Below are 10,703 nucleotides of genomic sequence, written 5' to 3'. Positions count from 1 at the left end.
AAAATACGAGCCTGTGCTTTGCCAGCCAAGCACACTGCTGCACCAAAACAAATGCATGTTGGCAATTTGTGCTTGAACGCAACCGCACAACCCATCTTCAAATGCACCGTTCTTGCCCTTTGCCGGTGTGCGTCCCTTCCGCCTTTCCCTTCGGACTTAGGAAAAACTCAAAGAGTTTTCAAAAAGCCCGCTCTTAAAACCCAATCGCCTGCTCACAAAAAGCTAAGCGTTCTGCAAATACTTCCTCAGTGTGACATCGGTTTGGTTTCCATGCAGTAAAAAGGGATAACAATAATTATTAACAACAACAAAAAAAAACCCACCAAAAGCAAGCGTTTTCTCGATCCTCATTTGGCAAGAAGCACCGTGGTTTAGCCATCCACTGATAAAAAAAATTGGATCGTTGTTCTTTTTTTGCAAAAGATTTGGCCTGAGCAGATGTAGGTTTCTTCCCAAACTTGGTTTCATTTTGGGTGAGTTCTTTGCTTCTTTTTTTTTTTGCTTTTTCCGGAAAGTCAGCACGATGCTTCACCGCTGGAGGAGGACGACCAGCGAGCCTGAAGATCATCCTTCAGGGTTCCACACCCTGTCTTTAATCAGCAGAGATCTTTTTGGATGGTTATAGAATGGATTCTGATCTGTACAGCATGCTGTCACGAAAATCTTTACATTTGGTATTTAAACAATGAACCGACGTCCTGCAAGCCGGCTCAACCGTCTGCAGAACACCTTCTTTTCGCACACCAGGCACGGTGAGCTAAGCAGGATCTCTCTTACAGGAAGGGCCAGGGTTTTTCCTTTTTTCAAGAAAGCAGTTCGTCTTCGCTCACGTTTGGCAGATCGTTCATGGTGTGGAAAGCCTCTTCGCTGCTCTGTTTCCTGCTTTGGAAGGAAGACAAAGATCGTCAAAGCCAAATGTTTTTTGTCCTTAACTCAAAGAAAGGCATGAGAACAATTGCAATGCTTTTGGGGGGGGGGACAGGAGGGGGGGCGATGGTGCAATGACCATTTTTATTTCATTTAGATAGCTTGCTCTCTGCAGGAACAGAAGGAAAATTGGGGGGAATTTTCCCCAAACCCACTTTTGCAAGTTTTAAGAGATGTACAATCTCAAGATATAAGGGAGGGAGAGAGGGAAGGGAAGGGAAGGGAAGGAAGGAAGGCAGGAAGGCAGGAAGGCAGGAAGGCAGGCTATAGTTCATCCATAGCCCCCTCCGAGGCACTTACATCAAGTACGTATGCCGGTCTGGTGCAGAAAGAAATCTTTCTTCTCTTCTACTCCCCTCAAACGGATTCCCAAAGGATCTTTTCCTGATCATGGACTTTACCAGGATCTGAGAACAGAACGGCCACAATTGAGCCCACATTTTACGTTGCTAAGCGAGACAGCTGTTAAGGGAGTTTTGTCCCTTTTATCAGTCTTTCTTGCCACAGTTGTTAAATGAATCACGGGAGTCGTTAAAGCAAGTAACATGGTTACGAAGTAAAGCTGGCTTCCCTATGGACTTTGCTCGTCAGAAGGCCGCAAAAGAGGGATCGCGTGACCTTGGGGCACGGCGATGGTCGTTAAGTATGAGACAGTTGCCAAGATCTGAATTTTGATCACACGGCCGTGGGGATGTTGCAAAGATTGTAACTGTGAAGAATGGTGATCAAGCCCCTTTTTTCAGTGCCGTTATAACCTGGAACCTGGTCCCTAAGTTAGGGGTAGGCAACCTTGGCTCTTTTATGACTCGTGGACTTCAACTCCCAGAATTCCTGAGCCAGCACAGCTGGCTCAGGAATTCTGGGAGTTGAAGTTCAATAGTCATAAAAGAGCCAAGGTTGCCTACCCCTGCCCTAAGTGAACCGTGGTGAGCCAGGACCCCCTTGTCCTCTTAAAACCACAGGCAACCTTCCTAATCTTGCCCAGAGCAATCTAGAATTAAACCAGCCCCGTCCATTTGAAGCTCTCTGCCTCTCCGCAGAGACCGACAGGGTTTAATGGCAAAGCCATTACCGAAACTGGCACGGACGCGAAAGCCTGGCAGCGGCTCAAGCGCAGAGCTCAAAATCCACTCACCACGGTGGCTAAGCTGGGAATGTGCTTGACTGAATTCTCCACCTCTTCTTCGGTGACCTCGATCAGCGTGCAATTTTCATCCTCGGTCGGCAGCGGCTCGGTGCCGTTCTTGGTGACCCACGGATGCAGCTGGGGGCCCAGGTGTGGGTTGGGGGGAAGAGAAAGAGACAAGGCTGGGCTGCTGATTTCAGAAAAGATAGTTGGGGAAGATGATTTGGGGTGGTGGTGTCTCTTTTTCTCACTAAAAGGATGGCCGTGAATTACCTTAATTTCTGGGATGGTGATCCTGGATTCGGGTTTTTTGTCCAGCATCTGGGTTATTAGATCCTTCAGTTCGTCAGAAATGTCTGGTCTTGGATGATTAAAAAGAAAAAGAAAAAGAAAGAACACTGCCTTTTGAGTTGATGGGTTAGAATTAGGGTGGTGAGCAGTGAAAGTGTCTCTGCCTCCCCCTCAAAGGAAATCACGGCCAATAATCTGAGTTGTGATTTTGATCGGCCTCAGAGACATGGGCCCTGCTTCCCCCCCCAGATCTGAACTTGCAATGCCTCGAAGAAGCATCAACACATCTACAGGACTCAACCTGAGAGCCGCGGAGTTCTCACTTACTGGTCCGGAAATTCCAGCATCTGGCTCTTGATTTTGCTGTGCAGACTAAGGATCCGCTCATCCATAAAAGGACACTGGGAAGGATAAGAATATCCAGGGAGATGTTATGGCTGGCACAGAGGAGAAACTGGATGAGTTCCCCTTCGAATCGCACTGCGTGGGTGACAAAACAGTTCTACGACAACCTGAGCCAGAACTGGGTCGCCTACAAACGGTTTAACACCACCTACTCCATCAAACAGGCACAACATAATCACACAACATTGTAGAAAAGGGAGGGGCATATTTTCACGGAGCTAACAAAACCGGATTAAAAACCACACATTCCACAATCTTGCCTGTTTACAGAATATACACGGAAACGCATCTGAGCTTTAGCACTTTGGTGTTTTTTTTTTTAAAGGAATCTCAGCCCTAGCGGAGGAATTGGATCACTCAAAGAAGTGGAAAAAATGACAAACCACAACTGAGAGATCCACTCATTTCTGCTTGACTTAATATCCATTATTAAGAGGCTTGCATTCTGTAAATTTAATGCTTTCTTTGGCCTGGCATCTGACCAAGAAAAAAAAACTGGCATAGAGATAGAAAAAGACATTCTGTTACCTGTCCGAAGACAAAACAATACAGCGTGATTCCCATTGCCCAGACATCTAAAGCCTTGGAAAAGAAGGAAGGAAGGAAGGGAGGGAGGGAGGGAGGGAGGGAGGGAGGGAGGGAGGAGAGGGAAGAAAGGGAGGAAAAAATGGGAGGGAAGGAGGGAGGGAGGGAGAAGAAAGAAATGGGAGGGAGGGAGAAGATGGAAGAAGGAAGGAAGGAAGATGAAGGAAGGAAAAGGAGGAAGGAATGAAAAGGAAGAAGGGGAGGAAAGAGGGGAGGAGAGAAGGGTTAGGGTTAGAGAGAGAGAGAGAGGGAGGGAGGGAAGGAGGGAGGAAATATACATTAGCTTTTCAAAAATGCTTGCTCCTTGCATTATTATCACTGATACTTCTATCACTGGGAGAAACAGCTAGATAATATTTTGCCTCTTCTTTCAGCAATGCCTCTATTCCATTCACTTTCCAAGGCTGGCATAAATTATTATTATACTGACACATCAAGCCAGTTCTATAGGGAAATAGGGGATCTGCCATAAGATCTAGTGATCTGCCTTAAGACGTAATGGTCCATCCTAAGATCACACAGCTTCACAGTTGAGGCACGGGCAGTTGAGGCCACAGACTAACATTAAATCACCAACCGGCTAGGTTCACATATCGTGCTATTTTAAGGTTTGTTTTAGCCACACCTCGACTAAGCCACGATTGTCAGGATTTATACAACACCCTCGGCCCAAATCCCGGATTACATTGGTTTGCTTTAGGCCAGGTTCAGAGACCGCGTCAGCTTGAATTAGGAGTCGGTTCTAAAACCTTTTCCATTCCTACCAGATGACAGGAAAACAAGATTTAAGTCAGGAAGACGCATGCTGCTTTTCCTTCCCTCCACTTACCTTTCCTGAAAATATTTTCCTGGTTTCGGAGAGCGTCTCTGGGGCCATGAATGCTGGCGTGCCCACCGTGTTGGTCAACAGGGCATCCGATCCTTTGAATTCATTACTCACGCCAAAATCGGCAATTTTGATGTGACCGTCTTCGCCCACCAAAAGGTTGGAAGGTTTAATGTCCCGGTGGATAATTTTTTGGTAGTGTACTGTGGAGAAACGTTAAATGTGAGATAAGATGTTAACCTCTTTTGTCTGGCTTGGAAAACGCGGGCAGGTGAGCAGTTCCTGTTTATTGTAAGAAAAGGCTATGCAGAAGGATGTTAATCTGCACGGGTTCAAAAGACGCCTTCTCCATATTTTCTTACAAGGCCCAGCCTTGGGACGGAAAATTGGTTCCCATACTCAACCCAGGCCTGGTTTTGAGCCTTGTGTGTTTTTTTCTACACACTCACAGTATTCAATGCCTTTGATCAGGTCTTGGAAATAAAATCGTGCCTGGTCTTCAGTCAGAGGCTTCAGATTGGGAACTTCCATCACTGGCCTACAAAGGGAAAAATAAATTAATTTAAAGAGGAATTAGCAGCCGTTCCTTGAGTCCAGCACACCTGGTACCTGCAGTCTGCGAAAGTGACGGTTTTAATTTCTCAGGAGCAAAACAATTTTGCTAAACAAGCAATACTGGCATAGTATTAAATGATAAAGCATGGATTTGCTCATCCCACAGAGCCAAAAATAAACAAACCACGTTGTGGCTCCGTGCAAAGTGTGGGCCGTTACGGTTTGTACAAATCATAGTTAACACTTTAAACGTGGTTAGTTCAGGGCTCAAACAAGCAGAGCCAACTCTTCACTGTGACTAAAAATTGTGAGTCATATTGTAGTCCACGTGCGGAAAAAGAAATTTTAAAACAGAAAACCTACTGCCATACTATCCAGCGGTGTTTTTCAACCTCAGCAACTTAGAAATGTGTGAATTTTAGCTCCCAGAATTCGCCAGCCGTTAAGATGTATGAACTTAATGGCTAGGGAATTCTGGGGGTTGGAAGTCCACACACCTTAAAGTCACAGAGATTGAAAAAAAATATTGCTATAGGGAGTAAAATGCTTAGGGCCACAATTTCTCCCCTTATTCTGTAATGCAACATGTGCACTATTATTTAAAAATGGTAAAAACAATAATCAACTTACCCCTTTTTCACAAGTTCAAACACTGAAATGCAAAAGACACTGGCCGTTAATTACAAGGAGAAACATTTGCGTAACAAAAGGGTCCCAACTAGCTGACTGGGTCAATCAACCCCTTGGCAGGGCTGCCTCTGCACGCTGGACGGGGTGCAACATGTGTGGGCAGGAGGAACCTTATTCCCTCCCTCCCTTTTCTGAGTATCAAAGGAAAGGGAGCAGGGTGGCTTACCCATGTATAAATGATCTTCCGTGGGGTCATCCAATACCTGCCAGTAACGAGAAAGACAAAAGGGGTTTTATATCTGAGCTATACGCACGATACGAAATTCTCCGAATGAATTCAGATTTTAAGGTGGGAAGCAGAAACCTCTCGCTAACGTTTGGCCAGCCTTTCTGCCAACTGAAGTGGGGTCACTTGGAAACCCAACTGCTCACACCTTCTCCATGGAATGCCACCTGAGCTTCTGGCTTCGGCTCTGGCAGACAATCTGCCCAGGCCAGAGATGGGTCCATACCTAGGAAGTGCCTCTGGTTCAAGATCCTCCTCACCTCCACCAGCTTGACGATGTTTGGGTGGTCCAGCTTCTTCAAGATGGCGATCTCTTGGTAGACCTGCTCAATGGGTCCTCTGGGTTGGCAGAAGCCTTCCAAGGGCAGTTTGGCACCCCGAGGAGGAGGGCGGCCTGAGGAAGAAGATACAGGTATAGATTACCTACCTGTCATCAACCTGGAAGGCTGGTGGAGAATGGCTTGGTCAGCCTGACAGGAAAGATGACCAGCGGAGCCAACTCTACTTTATTGTAACAAAATCTTGCAACCCTTCTTCATGTTTTCCATACGACGTCCGTAGGGTTGGAGGGCACTCAAGCTGGGAGTCAAGACAAAACCAACCACCTACGTCAGAGGTAGGCAACCTCGGCTCTTTTATGACTCGTGGACTTCAACTCCCAGAATTCCTGAGTCCACGAGTCATAAAAGAGCCAAGGTTGCCTACCCCTGAGTCCTAGGGCCAAACCAAGTGGGCCTCCACTGCATTAATTCCCTCAAATCCGGGACTCAGAGGCCTTCTGAGGAAACAGGCTGACCTTTGATCCCTTCCATCCTTTGGGGCCCCATCATTTTGCTTCCTCCCCACCCACCTGCCCGGGACAGCGGCCTGCGCACCCCAACTTACGTGGGAAACCCGCTTGTCTCATCAGCTTCTTCTTGGAAAGCACTTTCATTGCCTGCAGGAGACAAGGACGCTGAGTTGCCAGGGAACAAAACAACTCGCAACGCAACACAAAAATTAATTACTGGTTGCTCCGAAACGGTTTCATAATGAGTTCTCCTCTGCTGTTCTTTTTATGCCATTTTAGCTCTGCTCCGGGGATAAAACCGATAGGTGGATTAAATAAATTAAGTCCCCACCTAACTTGGTGCTGTGCAAGAATATGAATCCTCCCTTCTCAAAACTCATCACCCAATTCCACCCTCTCCTTCTTTTAGCTCTTTTTTTTTTGGGTTAAACTGAAGCAATCCATCCCAGCTGATGAGCATTTACTCACATAGTAAGTGTTGTCATCTTCATTGTACGCCAGCTTCACAACACCATAGGAGCCCTGCGAAACACACACAAACACACACACACACAAACCATAGGTGAAGGAAACAGGAAGGAAGCAACAGTTTTCCTAAATGCTGCTGAAATGATTGACAAGTTCTTTTCATTTGTATGTTTATTTACCAAGGCAGAAGGTCAGACAGTTTCCATCCCAAATATGCAACAACAGTGCAAGGACTCTGTGTGTGTGTGTGTGTGTGTGTGTGTGTGTGTGTGATTTACCTTTCCAATTTCATCCTTCAGAGTGTATTGATTGAGCTGCACACAATCCTGAGAAAGAGAAAAGGCAAAGGCAAAATGAATTACCGAAAGTCAATAGCCGAACAACCTGCCATTAAGCCGTGTTTCTTCCTCCCCTTTGGGAACATAAAACCTCCTCCATTCGCACAGTTAAGTTATTGTTTCCATAGAAGCCACCAACATGAGGGTGGGAATACACACACACACAAGCACACATATAAACAGAGAAGCATCTGACAGGGATGAGGTGCCCAGGACTTCGGCTACCGTTATCCCCACCCTTAGACTTCAAAACACTTTGAAAACATTATTTATCATTTCATACCGATATTTGTGCTATTTATATTTACAAGTGGTCCTCGAATTAGAGCCACAATGGAGTCCAAGGTTTTTGTTGCTAAATGAGACATTGTTAAGTGAGCTTTGCGCCATTGCATGTCCTTTCTTGCACAGCTGTTAAGTGAAACTCTGCAGCAAACAGAGTTCCTTTTACTTTTATTCCTTTTACTTCTTATATATTTTTTTATATTTTCTTTTTTTATCCTTTTTTTGCTATACGTTCATTTCTTATTTATCTTCATTTTTACTTTCTTATCATTATTGATTTTTTTAATATTTTTTTCTTATATATTTTTTTCTTGTATCATCATTCTTTACGTTTCTTTTTTTTCCATTATCATTTATTCTTTCCACATACGTTTTTTTTATTATTTATCTTTTTTATTTTTTTTATTTTATTTTTTTTATTTTTACCTTTCTTTCTTACTTTCATTCTTTTTTTTATTAATTTTTTTATCTTATTAATTTTTTTCTTCTTTTTGCATTTTTTAATTTTTTTTCTTCATTATTTTTTTTTCTTTCTTCTTTTTTCTTTCATTTTTTTCTTCTTTTTGCATTTTTTTCTTTATTTTTTTTACATTTTTTTTCTTTATTTTTTTTCATTTTATTTTTATTTTTTCATTTTTTTTATATATATATATTTTATATAGTTTTTTAATTTTTTTAATTTTTTTTATTATTATTATTATTTTTACCTTATATTATTATTTTTCTTTTTTTATTTTTTTCTTAATATATTTTTTTTATTTTTCCTTATATTATTTTTTCGTTTCTGTTATGCTTTTTTTTCATCATTCATATTTTTTTTACTATTTTTTTCTTTATCTTATTCTTTTTTTCTTTTTTTATCTTTTTTTTATAATTTATTCTTTTCTTTTTTTATTTTTTTATATTTTTTATCTTATTTTTTTTTCTTTTTTTTTTTNTTTTTCGTTTCTGTTATGCCTTTTATGCTATAAAAAAATAAAAAAAGAAAAGAATAAATTATAAAAAAAAAGAAAAAAAAAAGAAAAAAAGAATAAGATAAAGAAAAAAAATAGTAAAAAAAATATGAATGATGAAAAAAAAGGCATAAACGAAAAAATAATATAAGGAAAAATTAAAAAAAAATATTAAGAAAAAAAGAAAAAAAAGAAAAATAATTTTTTCCTCCCCACCCTCCCGTTTACCATACCTATATTCCTCCCTCGTTTCCCTTTATGGATAAAAAAACTCAATAATAAAAAAAAAAGAATCCCGGGAGTAAGAAAAAGCAGCCCCAAGTCCAGAAATCCACTGGACGCTCCTCTTCGGTTTGACGTGGAAGGGAGCTTAATGCACCGTTCGATCGTCCTTTCTCTGCTTAAAATGCACTGGGGTTAATTGGAAGGTAAGTGCCGTAGAAAGCATGAAGCACTTATTCTCCCAATGATCAAAGGTGTGGCCCCACTCACCAGCACCTTGAGCATTAATGGCAGAAGATAAATTGCCTGCAAGTTCTCTAAATAAATGTTTGCCAACCTCAGTAACTTTAAGAGGCGTGGACCGACTTTCAGAATTCATCAGTCAGTATGCTTGCTTTCTTTTTCTTTCTTTTTCTTTCTTTCCTTCCTTTTTTCTTTCTATCCATCTATCCATCTTATCCACCCATCATTCTATCTATCTATCTATCTATCTATCTATCTATCTATCTATCTATCTATCTATCTATCTATCTATCTATCTATCTATCTATCTATCTATCTATCTATCTATCCAATTTATATAGCTGCCCTTCTTACAAGAAGTGACTTGAGCAGTGTACAGCACAAAAAGAGTATAAAATGGTACTAATAGTTCCAATTATTATTAGTTTTTCTTTTTCTTTTCCTCTCTGGAGAAGTGTGGAGATTGTGGCATTGAGAATCAAATTCTTTCCCATCTTGCCAAAATAATTCAATGTACTTTTTTTTTTACAGTTCATTTCTTATCAACAATATACTGGAAAAACAGCCATTCAATCTCCGTAATTCCTTCATCCACTTACCGTATTTCTGCATCTTTTTTCCCCCCACCTTTTCTCTTTCCCCTTGTTTGTTTTTTCTCTCCCTTTTTCCTTTTCTTTTAACAATGGTGAGCAAACAAGCAAACTCAGCTCCAAACTGAGTCGGGAGGGACGTTGCTTCTCTTACCTGTAATCCGGTGATGGAAACTCGGTGGGATTCGATGGTGGGCCTGCGGGGCAGACGTGGGGAAGAGTGTGGGGAGGTGACGGGGGAGTAAGGGAGGGAAGGGTAAATGTAGCGCCCGTTGACCCCCATGTTCCCGCTGGGGGACTGGACGGAGGGAGACCTCTCTTGCAGAGACAGCTTGCGACTTGAAAGGTTGACTTTGATCCAAGGTTCCCTGATCTCTCTGGAGGAAGCCCTCGGAGGGTCGGCCGGGCCTGGTTCTTCGCGACCTCCAGGAACCGGGCCCAGAAGGGGCTGCTCCTCGCATGGCTCCATGGGCTCCTCATCTGCCAGCCCCTCCGGCTGGCCTGCTGTGGAACTGGGGGGAGAGTCGTACTCCGCTACCACCACGAAGGACTCCATGGTGCTCCAGGAGGTCACATTTTAGTTCCGTCAAGCAGGAAGACTTCTCTTGCACCTGGCCAAGGAAGTCACGGCAGAGAAGGAGCTTCACGGGGACAGGGCCGATGGAGGCGCATGGGAGCATTATGTGCTGACGAGCTGAATGCCCATGCTGCGGCAGCCGCTCTCCCGGACGCTGGAGCAGGACAGAGGAGAAACGAGACCAGCTGAACTTGAGAAGGACAACAGGCTAAGTCAGGGGTCCTCAACCTCGGCAACTTTAAGACTTGTGGACTTCAACTCCCAGAATTCCTCAGCCAGCTTTGCTGGCTGAGGAATTCTGGGAATTGAAATCCACAAGTCTTAAAGTTGCCAAGGTTGAGGACCCCTGGCGCCGCTAAGTCAAAAAGAGAAGAGAAAAAAAGGACTCCAGAAAATTAGAGCCGATGAATCTACCCTCCTTAAAATTCCTGCTCAAATTCCACCCTCAGGCCAAGCGATTCTGAATCTCGACAAGAGAAACACCCGCCCATTAAGTTAATTCATAAGAAGTGAGGAAAGCAATGTGGGCAGGTGAGTGACAGGTGCCAATAACTCTTTTACCATCACTTTTTTTCTTTCTAAATAACATGCCCTAAACACCCCCCC

At 43.0% G+C, this 10,703-nt stretch overlaps 1 protein-coding gene across 2 annotated transcripts; it reads right to left on the bottom strand.

Annotated features, from left to right (window-relative positions):
• Positions 1-410: 410 nt before the first annotated feature.
• Positions 411-10,245, bottom strand: CAMKK2 (calcium/calmodulin dependent protein kinase kinase 2). 2 transcript variants are annotated; one of them, XM_029284041.1, is made up of 15 exons: positions 9,675-10,245; positions 7,168-7,215; positions 6,890-6,943; positions 6,517-6,568; positions 5,892-6,025; positions 5,572-5,608; positions 5,346-5,367; positions 4,610-4,698; positions 4,164-4,363; positions 3,278-3,331; positions 2,672-2,745; positions 2,327-2,414; positions 2,063-2,191; positions 1,228-1,334; positions 411-882 (listed from the first exon to the last, which is right to left on the bottom strand). In XM_029284041.1, exons 1-15 carry the CDS (start codon positions 10,074-10,076, stop codon positions 804-806), a joined length of 1,569 nt encoding a protein of 522 aa, XP_029139874.1. In that variant the 5' UTR covers positions 10,077-10,245; the 3' UTR covers positions 411-803. The 2 variants fall into 2 exon arrangements, with proteins under 2 accessions (XP_029139874.1, XP_029139875.1); XM_029284042.1 differs by having other exon boundaries at positions 411-879.
• Between the last annotated feature and the right edge of the window lie 458 nt (positions 10,246-10,703).

Source organism: Protobothrops mucrosquamatus, unplaced genomic scaffold (assembly GCF_001527695.2).
Source record: "Protobothrops mucrosquamatus isolate PMUCROS unplaced genomic scaffold, P.Mucros_1.0 scaffold342, whole genome shotgun sequence".
Classification (NCBI taxonomy): Eukaryota; Metazoa; Chordata; class Lepidosauria; order Squamata; family Viperidae; genus Protobothrops; species Protobothrops mucrosquamatus.
This window is presented reverse-complemented; position numbering and strand designations above follow the sequence as displayed.

What these genes read in the sequence shown, in the direction of transcription:
- CAMKK2 (XM_029284041.1), bottom strand. Translation starts at nt 10,076, where the DNA reads ATGGAGTCCTTCGTGGTGGTAGCGGAGTACGACTCTCCCCCCAGTTCC. An exon ending in TTTCCATCACCGGATTACAG is followed by an intron (nt 7,216 to 9,674) that starts GTAAGAGAAGCA and finishes TCTCTTTCTCAG; the next exon opens with GATTGTGTGCAGCTCAATCA. An exon ending in ATGCTGGAATTTCCGGACCA is followed by an intron (nt 2,415 to 2,671) that starts GTAAGTGAGAAC and finishes TAATCATCCAAG; the next exon opens with ACCAGACATTTCTGACGAAC.